The 16,620-nt window shown below is 42.3% G+C and overlaps 1 protein-coding gene across 1 annotated transcript; it reads right to left on the minus strand.

Moving 5' to 3' along the window:
* Positions 1-5,807: 5,807 nt before the first annotated feature.
* GSG1 (germ cell associated 1) lies at positions 5,808-15,433 on the minus strand. Its single transcript, XM_006888475.1, has 7 exons — positions 15,357-15,433; positions 12,847-12,849; positions 11,756-12,071; positions 10,340-10,513; positions 9,213-9,365; positions 8,240-8,351; positions 5,808-6,153 (listed from the first exon to the last, which is right to left on the minus strand). The coding sequence occupies exons 1-7, from the start codon at positions 15,372-15,374 to the stop codon at positions 5,808-5,810; spliced, it is 1,122 nt and encodes a 373-aa protein (XP_006888537.1). The 5' UTR covers positions 15,375-15,433.
* Positions 15,434-16,620: the final 1,187 nt, after the last annotated feature.

Here is a 16,620-nt window from a genome sequence, read left to right on the forward strand (position 1 = left end):
CTTCTGAAAGTTTGGTTACAAAAGCCAACTCCAGCTTTGTCCTTCAGAAAGTAGGGAGAATGGGAGCTTTTAAAGTAGCATTTGTTTTCATGTGATCTAAAGCAGCACTGTTGGCTAAGGGTGCTTCATAATCTTTAAGGTGGACCTCATTTAACTGTTTGCAGCTTGAAACAGCACCATCTTCCCAAGGGGGCATTTGATTTCTATTGGCCGAGCGAATGGAGGCTACTGGGGTCATCTGAAAAGGGCTAGTGATGATAACATTATGTAAGACTTGTTGCAGTGCCTTATGACAAAGAATTAACGTTCACAAAATGCTGATACTCCTGTCTGTCCGTCTGTGACCTAGTCAAAAAATATTACGTCTCCAGCCTTTTTTGGGAGGGACACTTAAAAACTCCAAGGAAAGACAAAGCAGGGACATATTTAGAGGAATCTTGATGTTTAGGTTTCTCCTCTTTTCTTTGAAAATTTTTACCGCAAATGAAATTATGGGGGGGAAAAGGCATGATATTTCTACCTTTTTTTGTAGGTTTAGCCTGATAGCATCTTCAGTTTCTAAGAGAACGACTAGAATGCATACCGTCTGTCAGTGTAACATCAGCTCTTTGGAGAGCAGGAGGATTTCAGACTCGTGGTGGCAGCTCCGTGTGATTGTGGCAGAATGCTTTGGAAGGCACACCGGCGTTCTTCAGTAACAGTGTGATCTGTTTGGCTGGGGTATCTCACCTGCCTCATTGGCCCCTCCATCAGTCCTCTCTAGGCCCTCTGAGGATCCCACATGGCGCAGTGATTCAACACTTGCCTGTTAAACGGGAGGTCAGCCTCACTAGCCACTCTGTGGGAGAAAGACGTGGCAGGCTGCTTCCGTAAAGATTCATAGCCTTGACAAACCTCCGGGCACTTCTCCGCTGTCCTGTAGGATCACTATGAGTTGTTAGCAACTCGCCAGCAATGTTTGGTGTTTTTGGTTTCTTTTTAAGGTGTGAGGAGTCTGGAAATGTGAATATTTCGTTTTGTTTTTGTGTGTCTAATTTATAAAGTGTTGCTGACAAATTCCAGTGATTACATTGTGTGTATATTTTTAAATATTCTGGTAAAGTATTTTCCAGGTATGTCCTAAGCTCCAGGGATCCAGCTTCTTGCTCTTACCAGTACATCTGGTTTATTTGGTTGTTTGGAATCTTCCAGACGACCAACTTCTGATACTGAGAATCATTCATCATTTCCCCCCGCATCTTCTCTGCTCCTGTGCTGTGGCCACTGTGCAGTCATGAGCAGCAGTGAGAAAACACCTGGTAATGGAAGACCCAGTTGGCCACACCGGCATTTGCATCTCTTCTTTGTCTATCCTGTTTTCTTCAGGCTCTCCAACAATCTGTCTATCAATCTGTCTGTCCTTCTATGTATCAGCTATTTATCTATCTTTTGTTGGTCATAATTATTACTATTTTCCTATGAAGAGAAATAGTTTAGAATACCCATCTTTGATTAGGTCTCTGTTATTTTTATGTGGTTTTGATTGTTCTGACAGTCATTTTCTTTTTTTTTTAAACTGTGGTAATTTCAAAACAGTATATTTGCTTACTCTTCTTAACTGAGATGAAAACTGGACATCAGGAGAAATTGAGACTGATATGCTTTATCCCTACTCTATTTTCTTAGTATCTTTCCTTGTAAAGCTCCTTCTTGCTTCCTTTGCTTTCTCTCTTCTTCAGGGATGTTTTGGCTTTGCTTGCATGAGAGCAGAGCTATTTCTGGACATTAACCCCTTGTTTCCTGAGTCCAGTATGCAAACCACTGTATTTTGAGAAAATTTCCATATAAATACTATACCCTGTAAATAGTTAGAATTATCTTCATGGCTTACTCCCCCCTTCTTCTCTATGTATATATAAATTGTGACCTTTGCTAAGTCCTCTACTGAAATTCTAGGTGGTTGTTTATATTGCTTATAGAGGAGAAAAACTACTTTATTTCTGGGTTGTTTTGTTCTTGGGTTGAGTTAGATTGTGATACTTGGGACAGTGTCTTTTTAGTTTTTGTTAATAAAAAGATTCCAGAGAAAAATAGTAACAGCCAAATATAAAGGGATAGATATATATGGAACATCTACTGGTAAACACTATTAGCATCTAACAGGAGGTTGGTAGTAGTAGATTCAGTGAACGTGCAGAGTGACTTTACTAAATTTCTGGGCACCCTGCCTTAAGCACTTGAGAGAACTCTTGGTTTCAGAACTTTGGAAGGCTTGTGTAGATAGAGCTTTTATGACAGATTTTAGGGTAACAAAGGATATGCCAGAGTAAGAGAATGATCAGAGTTTGAGTCTTAGCAGAAATTGCCTAAGTACTCATTTAGTTTTAAGGTCTAATTATATTTAACTGACTATACCCAAAACCTTGGTGGATGTGTCTTGTGGCGTGGGCTGAGTCATCATCAAGGCCTGCACCTTGTTCTCTACCGTGAGGAGACTTGTTGGGAAGCCAGCTCTTCTTGGCAGGAATAAAATACAGTTGTTTAGTGAGGTTCAGGTTTTGGTGGACTCTTGGGCAACCAACTGTCCCCTGTCCTAGAAAATGCCCAAGAGGAAGCTAGGAAAACATAATGTCCCCAGATTCTTTATGGTGTGTTTTCATGCTAAAGTAACAGATTGTTTTGGCTAGATTAAGTTTGACTCTCGTTTTGCTAAATACAATGCTAGCAATAGGTTGTTCCTCGCTCTCAGCAGCCAGTACAGAAGGGAGGAGTGTGGTGGCTGAAGATTGAGGAAGCTCCAGTGTGGGTACTGGGCGCTTGTCAAGTGTCTCCCCGAACTTCCTCCTCCTCACAGGCAACCCTTCAGCCACTTATCCTAAGATAGGAAGTCCTCCCTTCTTCCTCTCAGCATGAGGTTGCCAGGAAAACCAATACAACTTCTATTTAGAAATAGTAATGACTTCTGCAGCTTCAGAGGTCTTACTCTCCTTCCAATGACTTTTTTTTATAGCTTATTTTTTTTTTTTTCAAACCCATCCAAACAGCATCCTCACTACCCACCCACCCCCCAACGGTCTCTAATTGCTCATTTATTGTGGTATGGTGACACCAACCCCCTCAAATGTGAATTGCTGCCCTTTTTTTCCATACTGTGGGAAAACCAGCTGTATATTGTCATCAAGTACTATTTAAAATGTGAAATGTTACAGAATAAATACTATATACAGGAACATACTTGTGTGCTAGGCTCATTCTTAACCATGAAGGTTGGTTTTGTTTTCTTTATGAAAAAGAGAAGATGTAAATGTGTGGATGACATTGTTATGAGGAATAGGTTAGGTCTTTCAGAAAGCCTCAGGATAAGGTGGGGGTGAGAGAAGAGAGTAGACCCTACCCTGTTCCCTGATGTGGTCGGCCCTTGTGTGCTTCTCCACTGGGAACCATAATCTTACCTGGAAATAAGATCTGGTGCTCTTGCTGAGTCATTTTGGGAGGTGGGTCCTTCCCTCATGCTCTAGGGGATTCCACGTGGCCCAGTACTCTCAGAATGGCTTCTATTTTTTATTGAGTGCCTACCATGTAGATACAGGATACTGATAGAAAATGTCAAAGCATGCATCACTGCTTTCCTTTTTTCAATGTTGTGTCCAGAAAAGTTCAGGCACACTTTTAGGAAGTTGAGCCTTAACCCAGCTACTGTTATTTGCCCATTTCTGCTTCTCCAAATCACAGACAAGTGGCCAGATTTAGACTTTGCCTCTTAAGAGCCTGGAAAGGAGCTCTGGGTGCCGCCTGTTGCACTGCTAACGGAAAAGTCAGCACTTCGGATGTCCTAGCTTTTCCGCAGGAGAAATAAGGACAGCGGGTCTTCCCCTAGGACTACTGAGAGAGGACCACTGTGTGTGAATCAACTCAGTAGCAGAGGATTTAAGAGCTGGGGCTGTATTTTACTCCTATTTCCTTTTTATCTCTGTTATTTATCCCAGAACCTGAGGTATGAATAACAATCAGTAAGAAGGGAAGGGGACTCTGAATATACAGCAAAGAGAAATATAGAATATAGTGGGATTGAATGTTGTCTGTTGTTGTTAAGTGCTGTCGAGTTGTAGGTGACTCATAGCAACCCTATGAACGAAAATCCTTAACACTGGTGTGACTTTGATCCTTTCTTCAGGTTCATAGAGTTTCCAGAGGCAAGCTATTATGGAAGTGGATGCCACTCCTGCTTCTGAGCTTGTTTTAATCGGGGAGTGCCACCAAACACTGTCCACCATGGGTAACCATTATCACATTTGACACATCAGTGTTACAGTGTTCAGCTTCACAGTGACCACAAGTTACCTCTCTGTACGGCAAGTGGGATTGAATAGTGTCTTAAAAAAATACACTAATCTACAATCTCAGAAAGTATACCTTATTTGGAAATGGGTGTATGCCAGGGATATGTCCTATCTCCATACCTTTTCAACCTGCATGCAGAGCAGATTATCTGAGAGGCTGGGCTCTATGAGGAGAAGCGTGGCGTTAGGATTGGTGGATGATCTATCAACAATCTGCGTTATGCAGATGACACAATCCTGCTCGCTGAAACTGAGGAGGACCTCATGCACTTACTGCAGAGGGTCAAGGACTGCAGCCTTCAGTATGGACTGAGGCTCAATGTCAAGAAGACTAAGATTCTCACCACTGGACCAATCGGTAGCATCAGGATGGATGGCGAAGAGATTGAGATTGTTCACAGCTTCAGTTTGCTTGGCTTCACAGTCAACACTCTTGGCACCAGCAGCCAGGAAATAAAAAAACGTATTGCGATGGGAAAGTCTGCTGTTAGGGACCTCTCTAAAGTACTCAAGAGCAAAGGTGTCTCTCTGGAAACTAAGGTCCGCCTGATACAGGCCATGGTTTTTGCAATCACTTGTTATGCATCAGAGAGTTGGACAATGACTAGGGAGGATAGAAGGAGAATTGACGCCTTTGAACTGTGGTGCTGGAGAAGAGTATTGAATGTACCATGGACTGCCAAGAAAACAAACAGATTCATCCTGGAGAGGGTTAAACCAGGCTACTCCTTGGAGGCAAGGATTCTGGGGCTTCGTCTGACATACTTTGGACATGTTGTAAGGAGAGACAGGTCTTTGGAAAGGGACATCATGCTTGGTAGGATAGAGGGACAGCGCAGGAGGGGAAGACCCTCTATGAGATGGATTGATTCAGTGACTGGGGTAATCAGGATGGGTGTGTCAGAGGCAATGCGATTGGCACAGGATAGAGCAGGGTTTAGGGCTGTTGTACATAGGGTCACTATGAGTCACAAACGACTCGACGGCACATAACAACATCTGCAAATGCCGTGAAGTTAAAGTTGTACTGGATTAGGGTGAGCGCTTAATCTAATAAGAGGTATTTTTATAAAGAAAAGACAGAGGCGTTTGTCATCTGAAGGTGAGAGCAGAGACTGGAGTGATGTAGTTACGTGTCAGGAAACACTAAGGATTGCCAAGAGTTAACAGAAGCTCGACCGAGGCAAGGAAGATCCTTCCCTAGAGCTTTCAAAGTGACCATCACCCTGCTCACTCCTTAATTTCAGACATTTAGCCTCTAAACTGGGGAGAAAATGAATTTTGGTTTTTTTAAGGCACCTAGGTTGTTACAGCAACGGCAGGAAACTAGAGGAGCACTGGGAGCTTGGGATTCCATGGGTTTTTTTATTTTAAGATTCTCTTATTCTTAACCTCTAAAAACCAGACTCAAGAAACGAACTTTGGCTTAAACACATGTTGATAATGAACATGTAGGGCTTATCCTGCACTCCAAACCCACTTATATTTCTAATGTTGCTCTTCCTCCACAGATGACTCAGCCACATCTTCTTTTTGCCCCTGGCTGCACCCTTGCTGAAACCCCTTGTTTTGTAGCTCTGTGTAGAAGTCAACTCCTTCAGAAATAGAGCGGATGGGCTGGTTTTGGTACTGGTGGCAGCTGGTCAAAGGTACCCCTGGGTGGATAGCAGATGGCAGTTGCTGAAGGAAACACTGGTGATGATGTGGGAGGCAATTGGGGTTTTCTTTGAAGCTCTTATTGTGCCTACACTTGAACTCCAGTACCATCTTGGTGTACATGTTGAAGGTGGTGACAGCAGACGCCATGCAGCAGGTGAAGGAAACCCAGGCCATACTAGGGACAAACAAACAAATAACAAGTGGGCCATTGGAATCTTTTTTTTTCTTACAGGAATTAAAACAAAACATCCTCCCACCCCTCCCCCCTCCAGTTACTAGACTAGGCTGGTATGTATTAAGGATTTAGGGGCCTGAGAAAGCTCCCTTCCTCTATGATTCAGGTAAAAAACCTCTGGGCAAAAGGACTGTATTTGATCTCTCCTAGGAGAGTACGTTCTGAATGATTTATAATGAGAAAATGAACTAAAGCCAGAGAATAGTTTTAACAGCTTTGCTTTCAGTGACTTGATCACTACTGTCATGGAGTACTGCGCCCCTTTCTGCTCCAGGGTGTTGTATGTGTGTGTACAACCTTTATGATTTCCAGTTTGCTATAGATCTTCATGCCAATTGTATATGGTGGGCACAGCCTAACGGAATAACCTTTATCTTTCAGCTCTCCCAAGACACGTGCTTCTTGTTAAGTGTCCTTGAGGAGACTATGACTCCTAGTGACCTTATGAACATCAGTCTCTCCCCTGTGACCTTATGAACATCGATCTCTCCCCTGTGACCTTATGAACATCGATCTCTCAAGTCATCCTCACTGAAGCCCAGTCACTGTATCAGTCCTTCTCTTTGAGAGTCTTCCTCTCTTTCTCCACCTACCCAAGACACATAGACTCTGCAAAGGATTTCTTGGAGTAAGATGTCAAGTTTGGATTATGCATCATCCTTTGCTTAGAACTTAACAGAGCTGACAAAGACGAGCCTCTGAGTGGCATTCAAAAAACATTTGTTAGACTTTTAGAGTTATTACAGGCTGCACTAGTGATATTTGCTTCTTAGGAAAACAATGTGGTTCTTGGCTTAAGGGAATTTATAATGGATGGGGAAGAATCTAAAGATTAAGAGAAATTGGTTAAATTCAGGAAAGAAAAAGAAAAGACATGACACCAGGGAACTAGATCAAACACATTCTTAAAAACTTGGAAATTGGCAAGCCCTTAAGTCTCCCCATAATTCTGGGAAGCTCAGGAAACAGGAAGTTTTGTGAGGTTAGTGATGTTGGTTAAAGCCAGGCCACATAGTGGTTGTGCACGTTGCTGTCTGGTTTCTCTGACAAACCCCAAGCCGACCACTTAGCAGCTGCTGCCCTGCGTCTGCTTGGAGTTTTGGAGTTTCAGTTCAGGAGTTACTATGCCAAGAATAGCTTTAGACAAAGGTAAAACATTAGTTCTGAAAAGTGGGCTAAGCTGATAGAGTGGCTGATGGGAGTAGATAAAAACTTACTCTACCAAAATGGAATCAAGTGGCACATGTGAAACCAGGGGGAAGGAGGATAGACTATGATTAAAGCATTGAAGGTGCTAGAATGTCTGTTGAGGATCCTCTGTTTTCTTTAGAATGGAAAGTCAAGTCTTAACTTGGTAATGAGGCAGAGAATCAAGAGGTAACCTGCTCTGGTGGGGAAGAAATGAGAAAGTTTAGCTTGGATGTGCTTGTTTAATCATGGTTGTTGTTTCTGGATTTTAATAACTGACCTGTTGGTTCTTGAAGAGACAGAGAATGACTGTGCTAGAAAAAGTTTTGTTTCTAACACGGTTTTATGGATTAGGAATGAAAACAGAAGAAAAACTGCTTTTCTCGAGAAGGGTGTGCAGTTCACAATGGATGGAATGAAATACACATTTCAAGACTAATTCTCCTTCATCTCTCTATCTTCCAATGCCTTGCGCCGACCAGCAGAAGTATAAAATAGAAAGAATTTCCATAAGCCATGGCAAAGGACTTCATTTCCTGTGGGTAACCTGTGCCACAGGGGAAGACGCACTTGCTTGTGCTGTATCAGCAGAACAAGACCAGGCAACATCAGCACAGAACACACCAGAAGAATTTTTTCTGTTCCTCATTAGAAGATGGTGAAAAAAATGGTTTGTCACAAGGGTCTAGCCCTGTGATTGACTGTTACTTCTGAGATGAGTAAAGAGAAGGCAGTAGGACAAAGAGCAAGAATCTAGTTGGGCAGAAGGTTGGGGGAATATAATGATGGTTGCCTGGGAAAGAGACCAGGAAGGTTCAGGGGATTTTCAACGACTTACTAGAAGGCCCAGCCGTAATTCCAAGCATGTGGCCTCCAGTCCTCTGGACCCGAGTTGACAGTTGCCTGGAAGACTTGTGAATACATCATGTGGCCCACCATTCCCAGAAGGCCTACAGAAGAAAGAAACAGAGCCCTTAAACAAAGACTGTGTAGTTTTGGAGCAATCTTTTCCTTTTGCATCAAAGTCCATAGTCCATTATCCATATGCCTCACATTACCAGGGAGATTGATCAACAATGAAGACTTCTCCTTGAATGCATTATTTGTGCAATAGGTTCCTCTAAACCTTCAAAGGCCTTATTCCACCTCCATTTTGGATTTATTTATCTCACATTAGCCAATCAAGATAGCCTTGACAATCTGTGGATATACCATGACTGAAAAAGGAACCAAACAATATATTCTACTTATTAAGGAAAGCTTGCAAGTAAGAATGATCAATCATTTTACAAATTATCCGATATGAAATTTCACATCCTTTCTGTATAAGATTAAAAATGCCTCCTACATCAGAAAGTTGGAAATGGTAAGAATGACGGGAGATATCTGAATTGTGTTGGTGAAGGATACTAAATATCCAGGGACTGCACCAAGAGGTTAAACGAGTCTATCTTGGAGGAAATGCAGCCAGGGTGCTCGTTAGAGGCAAGGGTGGGGAAACTCCATCTCACACACTTGGGGCATGTTGTCAGGAGGGATCAGTCCTTGGAAAGGTGAAGGGTCAGAGAAAGACTTTTAACAAAAATTACTGACACAGAGTAACAATGGATTTGAGAATGTTGAAGATTGTGAGGATGGATGGCGCAGAACAGGCTAAGTTTCAAGTCTTGTTGTTGATTAGGGTTGCAACTAATAGAACACCTTTATTAGGGCTTCTCCCTCTCCTCAAGATAGGAGCTCAAAGCCTACAGCTAGCGCTTCCCAGGTGGCTGAAGACACCCACCTCCGCCTGCTTGGAAGGGCTCGCTCACCTGATAGAACGGAGGAAATCGCAGCAAAGGCGCTCAGCTTGAGCCCACAGCCAGGGTTGGACGTGAACAGCAAGTCTGTTAGTAGCAGGAGGAAGCTGGTGAACTGAAGTCCAATGTAGGTGATTTGGGCTCCCAGTGATAACCAGAGGATCTCTGTTAGGAATCAGAGGAAGAGGAAATGCTCACCTGGCAGTTAGTAACAGAATCAGTGGGGAAACATATGATGAGAGGTGAAAAAGAAGTTAAAAGCCTGGGGTATCAGAGAAGGTAAGGAGCAGCTAGGAATATCAATCGGGGCTTCTTTAGTATCTCTCCTTAGCTCCCGGGCTGCTTGGTACCCAATATACAATCAAGTAAATATGACCCACTGAATATTATGTCAGGAAGAGCTAGGATGAATTAATCTAATTTTTTAATAAAACTTTGCAAGGATATATCTGTTGACTCATTTTATCTTGTTTAATTTTGAGACAACCAGCTTTGTGTTTATATATTATATTTAATCTTTCTTTCTCCTTCTTTCATCCTTTTATTCTAGTTGACAAATTATTGGAGGAAAACCAAACTATTCAACAGGGTTTCTTGGCAAAAGCTAGCAAACGTGATCTGCCAGTGATCTTTCTCCCTGCTGTTACATTTTCTCATTCCTGAAGAGGAATGAAGGTCAGCTGCAGGAGGGATTTGTCACCCAAACGGGCAGAAGGAAAGAGGAGTAGGAGATCAGAGTAGAGGCAGTTCCCAGGGTCTGAGTGTCTCCAGGGTCTGAGTGTCTGGTTTAGAATTTCTTGTTAGCAACTCCCAAATTTAATATTTTATATTAAAAATTGGGGTACATACAAATTATAATGATAAACTGGCACTTTTTTGCAATGTATGTATATAAATTTATTGCATTATGAAGTTAAAATGTTCTAGTGTATCTTTAATCGTTTTTTTTATGCATAGAAAGATACACTATGTACTATGCATTTGGCTAACTTTGTTTAGATATGGCTCATACCTCACTTGCCACATATGTACAAAAGTGAAACATAGACTTCAGAAACAGACTTGGGTACTGCCTATACACATTAGATCAAGAGAGATCCACATTAACAGCAACTCAATTCTTTATCAAGTCTACATACTTGCCACGAGCCCCAAGAGAAGAAGGTTGGGGAGAGAAACCTTCTCCATCAACCGCTTCCCTCTAAGTCGGAGAGCGGGGTGACGTGGGCATTGCAACGTGGCAAATTCCAGGAGTCCTTTCTCACCTCTCTCGGCTGGTGGTGTGAGTTCAATGAAGCTTCGGCATTTCTTCCCTGAAACATATACAAAGCATGAAGGGGGCAGGTAGAGGACGTGCTTCCTGGGACTACCGGGGCAAAAGCCTTCCCCAACCCCCTGTCTAGTGCCTCTCCATTTACTGTGGCAGAGTGCCTGCCTGGTGTGTCTTAATGCCAGTACATGTCTCATTTTGACAGTAGGCAAGAGTGCACGGGTGAAGGAAAGGCATGGGCAAGTATCATCCGAATGGATTTTTTTCTCCTCCATTACTGACAATGAAGAGAAAGATATTTCCCTGAGGAGGCCTACACAGAAAGGTGTTCCCACTTCCTGTAGCTGGAAGAGTTAACAAGTCTGATATGAACCAATACCTTTTTGTTGCTCTTGCACCACTCGACTGATGGCTCTAAATTGTTTCCAGGACTGGAGTTGGAGAGGTGCTAAATGGCACAGTAATATAATTTACAAATGTAAATACACACACATTTCTATTCCTCTTTCCTTTTCTCCTTAGCACACTAGGGAAATTGGGCCCTAGGAAAAATTTCTTAACAGGAGCTCTATTTCCAAGCCAGAGGATAACTCTTGGATGCTGTGTATGGCGCCTATGTGGACTAATACATACAAGCACAGTGTGACTGCCATGCTGCTATGCATCCAGGAGGCAAGAGACCCTGCAGGTCTGTTTTAAGCTCCTTATGGGCTCCCTTATATGATCTAGCTACCCTCTCTGGCTTTGGATTCTCTGCCTTTAAAATTATAACAGTAATACTCAATATAACAAAACACTTTTCTGGGGGGGGGCAGTTTGTGAGTGGATGGAGGTGCAGAAGTTGTTTTAAAGGTAATCTACTCTGATCGTTTATTTCAAAATTAGACAACCAAGGCCTGTATTAGGTAGAACTGGGACTTTTTATTACAAATATTCATCTCTACATTTGTTTCTAAATAGCAATTGTAGCTTGCTAAAATAGAAATGCTCATACTCTTAAAAGTCTAAATGAAGTCCCTAGGTTAATGCTATTTTAAACCAATGACGACAACTCCCACCCCACTTTTTTTATTAAAAAATCCAACTACTAAAGAGGCCAGAGATGAAATGCCAGATGGGCTTTTGACCTGATTAGAAGGGACACTACACAGAGGTGGAAGATGCCGAGTGTGGAGGGGAGGAGGCCCATTTGTTGTGGAGGAATACTTTATTTCCCTCTCCTATCACAGCCCTTAGTTAGCCTTCAGGGGAAAACCAAATGCGGCAGGTAGGGGGAGGCGGTTACCTGGTTCTTCCAGGATTTCCTCACAGGATAGCCACATGCCACTGTGGAAGGTGTGGAAGGAGAATCGGTCCTCCCCGGTCTCCCAGCTGTATTGCACCACTTCCTGGGTTGATGTGTTGGTGTGGCCCCCAACCAAGGACATCGGCATGTCAAAGCACTTGGCTGCCAGACTTTTTCCGCACACGGGCTTGGGCACCTTCTGTGTGCCCACAAACCAGAAGTTGCTGAGCAAGGATGTTGTGGAGAGGCTGAGTGATAGCATGTTGAGGATGGCAGATGTGAAGGTCCTCTGGTTGGAGAAGACCTTTGGGAACTCCTGTACCAAACACAAGTGGATGAGGAGAAAGCGTGAGAGCCGGGAGATCTGGCCTGTGCTTTACCACCACTGTAGCCGCAGTCCCCTGCTAGCCTAGTTGGTTCTTTATTTGGATTAGATTCCCTTGGGGGAAAAACATGCATACACTCCTTCCATGTGATTCCATGAACTCAAGCCATATTCCTCTGACACCAGCTGGTGTGGGATTAGCCTATGGGAATTTTTTCCAAGCAGCTGTGTGGTTGCCTTACTTCAGGAGTTGGATGAAGCACGTTATCACCATAATAATAATGTTTATTTAAACTGACCCTTGTGTGCTCCCCACAGAAGACAAGCTTTGATTTGCGTAGGTCAAATAATGAGCGGGCTGGACTGTGGGGATGTTAAATAGGGAGACACAGATGTAAAGAGAAAAGCAATCCACCAGAGTGCAAAAATCCCATGAAGGATGACTGAATGGGAAACCTTCCACTGCAGATACAGAGTTTCTGGTTGGTGAGGAAAACATTTTTTAAATAGTAGTGACAGTTGTGAGTATAGCTAATGCCACTGAATTGTACACATAATAAGGATAAAATTTCACATTTCATGTTACAAGTAGTCTATCACAGTTGAAAATATTACAAAAAAATCTCTTCCATTTCTACCCCAAGAGGTCTTTAGCAAGTCTCTGTAGTTGATAGACCCTTGTGCGGATGTGTGCAACTTCTGGGAAGTTAGCACAGCCACCCCATCACATCAGGTGCTCTGAGCAGCAGACATGAGGGGCAATCACCATCTGGTGTTCTTAGTCCAGCAGGGATTGTAGTCAGAGAGAGAAGGTGTTTAGTATGTCTCTAGTCAGACTCTGATGAAATCTTGCCCTTTTCAAAGCTCATGTGAAGCCCATCTTCTTCAGCAAAATCTTCTAAGCTGGTACTTTCTATGAGAACAGAGGGAAGGGAGGCTTGGAAAAGATGTCAAATAAACTTAGTTTTTACCTTTTCCATGGTGCTATTTGTGGTCATGTCTTCTTTCTCCTTCAAGACTTCAAACTATATTTAATCAGCAAATGTATCTATTTAAAAAGTTGTTTATGTTTTGTACTGTCTAACATGGTATTTTGCACATTAAACACTCAAAGAATGGCTTATTAAGGATAATTCAAGCATGAGATAATACCTTCAGTCAGTCTGGCTATCCTATACAAGGTCTAGAAAAAAGAATTGGAAACACTCGGTAGTTATGTTTTGTGTTTGTTTCCATGGAATGGTTACAGCACTAACTTGCTGAGGTTATGTGTTGTTATGTGTAACAAGTAAGTTATCCGTTTTGGCTCCCCGGAAGCAGAATCCTCTGAAGAGAATAAAGGGATATGCTCTTATCAAGCAATGTTGAAGGAGATTGTCTCCAGGGAAAGCAGATAAAGGTTTGGGGACTTTGAGGAGAAAAGAGGGCATGTGGGACTGTGGAAACCCCTGAGAAGATGGGATTTTGAGAGACGGAGATTTGACCCAACTTCCATCCACTGCTCTTGATATGATAGACTCTTCAAGGGAAGACGACTGTGCGGTACTAATAGAGACTAGCTGAGTGCCCATGGACCAGGGCTTGAGCTGATCAGACTGACGCAGCAGCCGATGGAGCAGAAGTAGTCGTGATCAGCGTGTCTCTGGTTACACTCTGCGCTCCTCTTTACTCTTTTGTAAAATAAAAAATAAGAATTGGACATGTCCACTTTAGACTTTGAGAGAGTCCTGATTTGGAAGACCAATCGAATATCATTTTGAAAATCACATTAAGTCTTTCACTTTGTTTATGGAGAAGCACTTTCTATGGTTACATGAGCACACACTGCAGAAGAAAGAAGTCCATCCTTAAATGATGATGGACACTGCTTAGAGTAAAGCATCTTGAGCTTTCCAGGGGATCTTGCATTTCAGCATTAATCAGGCTGAAATCTGCTTAGCTTCAGAGATGTAAATAAACCCAAAGCGAAATGAAACAGGGTCATGAGACTTACTCTGTCATCCTTATCCCCAACCTAACATTTTCTACATTTAATAGAGAACCATAGCCGTTTATTCTTCAGAATACCCCAGGACTGAAGTGGTGCATACCATAGGGTGCAAGTAATTTATGGCAATAATATTCATGACATTATTTATGACAATAAGAAATACACAAAATTCATATGTATGTATATAAATCTTATTTACAAAAGAGCTTCTGGGAAGCAATCTGCTAAAATGGTTTTTTCTTTTCTTTTTAAAAGCACTCCACAAATTAACTTCACCAAGATGATTTGCTATTGGCTGAGAAAGCAAACTTCACGGCATGTGGAGGAGAGAAAAATCTTCTATGGCCAGAAACAGGAGTCATAGTTTTTCATCTTGGTTTCAGTTACGAAAATCCTATTGACTTCAGTCATTGTTATGTTATTATTAGTTATTCCTTCAATAGTCTGTTCTGATTATTATATCCAATATTCCAATAGGAAATGGGTTTCCAGGTCAAACATCTTCCTTCCTTCATCATTCTGAATAAACATTTAATTAGAATTTGATTGAACAGATATAGGCAATTCTAAAGTTTGTAAACTCAGGGTTAGTTTTCAACCTTACGTCGTTTGGAAATTTGTCCACTGTTATATCAGATTCTAATTCTATACTCAGTCTGTTTCAAGGTACCTCTATCTCTACGCTACTTTTCCAGGTTGTTCAGAAATAAGAATAATGAGTGTCACATCAAGGTGTGCGCATCTACCACCACCAAGATAACAACCGATGTAAGGAAGAGGTAAGCAGAGAAATAAAGGATGACAGAGAGCTTAGATGGAAGCTCAAAGAGATTCCTTCCAGAAGAAGTGGCCACCAGGGACAAACACAGCAGCTGTATCTTCAAGATCTATCTGAAAACATGCCTCACCTCCCAACTCCCAGAGTTGGAAAAACAATCTAGTTTTGTAATGATTCCCTTAATGCGCAGTCGATCATGAAGATTGAACAATCATAAGAAAAGCCGTATTCCTTCATTTGCTGACAATTTACCTGCTAACATGGCCCTCTATGCTCTAGAAAAGGGACAGAAAAGGGCATCCTTGACAGTCAGGAACTCAGATCAACAGAAGTGCACAGGTGTCAAAAACTCAGTAAATCTACTATCCACACAAATGAACAGAAAACCTAGGAGTAAATGAAGGTGAACAAGGACAACAAACAGACAAGATTGACTCTCTTCAAAGAATCAAGTGTAAGAGAACTACGGCGTGGGTCTCCTGAACAGCAGCACGGGGAAGCTGGTTACCTTAGGCATGGTCAGCATCTTGCAGCTTATTCAGAAGGATCGCGGTGTGCCATCTGTGTTCCAACTCCCTCTGGTTTCATGTCGGAAGAATGAAAACTGCCTTTCCATCCTCTGCCCTCCCCTTGTCACCCCTCCTTTCCACTTCATACTTTTGGGAGAGCCTCATGATTAAATGCTGCTTTGCAGGGAACATAGGCATTTAATAATTGACTGCAATCTTGGTCCAGCTGTTCTGGGAGATTACACAGGAGAGCTTGCCAGTGGGGTCTGGGATTAAGCACAGAGCAGCAAGGCCCTGCATTTACAGTGATGCATCTCTTTTAATGAATAAGTGATGGCTTTGCTTCCATCTAACGGCTATTCCCCCAATAACTGGTGTGCCTTGATTGTGCTCGATTTTATGGCAGGAGCAGGATATATTACAAGGGTACCACTACTATGAAAGTTTTTGTTCCCTTGCGTAGGATGTTCTATGCTTTTGAATAAATTCTACCATTTGTAATGTCGAGGCTTCTCAGGACCCTGGAGATAAAATTGTTTCCCTGTTCCATGATTGATATCTGTCTTCTAGTTAGCATCATTCTCTCTCATTGCATGGAGTTAGAATGGAATCATAGCGTATCCTCTATTGGTGTCCAAGGTTGTCAATTATATGGGAAGAGATTGCCCATCTTTCTCCCGAGGAGCCACTGGTAGATTTGCACCAGATTCCAGAGAGGCACAAGCTTTGTGTTAGCAGCACGTCTTTCTATGACTCAATGGCCCTTAACAACAACAACAACAACCACAACCACAACCACAGAGAGCGCTCAGTTGGCCTAGTGGATAGAAAGTTATGCTACCAGGCCAGAGGTAGGTGATTTTGATCTGAGGCCCTCAGGCCTGGTGTTAATTGTTTTGGTCAAACATTCTTTTAAGTGGCATAGCACTGGTCTGTCCATTTACTGTACAGAGATAACTAACTTGTGGTGCTGTGATGCTAAATACTGTGCCACTGATGTGTCAAATGTGATCATGGTTATCCATGGTGGACAGTGTTTGGTGGAGTTCCCCAATTAAAACAAGCTTGGAAGCAGGAGTGGCATTCACTTCTGAAACAGCTTGCCTCCAGAAACACTATGAACTTGGAGAAACGAAGAAAATTATACAAGTGTTCACGTCTTTCTTTCATAGGGTCTCTATGAATCTACGATTTGATGGCACTTAACAACAATTACTGTCACATCAGAATCAACTCATAGCATCATTAGTAAGGATTATTACA

The sequence above is a fragment of the Elephantulus edwardii genome, unplaced genomic scaffold (genome assembly GCF_000299155.1).
Source record: "Elephantulus edwardii isolate Elephantulus edwardi_28Jun2011 unplaced genomic scaffold, EleEdw1.0 scaffold00067, whole genome shotgun sequence".
Classification (NCBI taxonomy): Eukaryota; Metazoa; Chordata; class Mammalia; order Macroscelidea; family Macroscelididae; genus Elephantulus; species Elephantulus edwardii.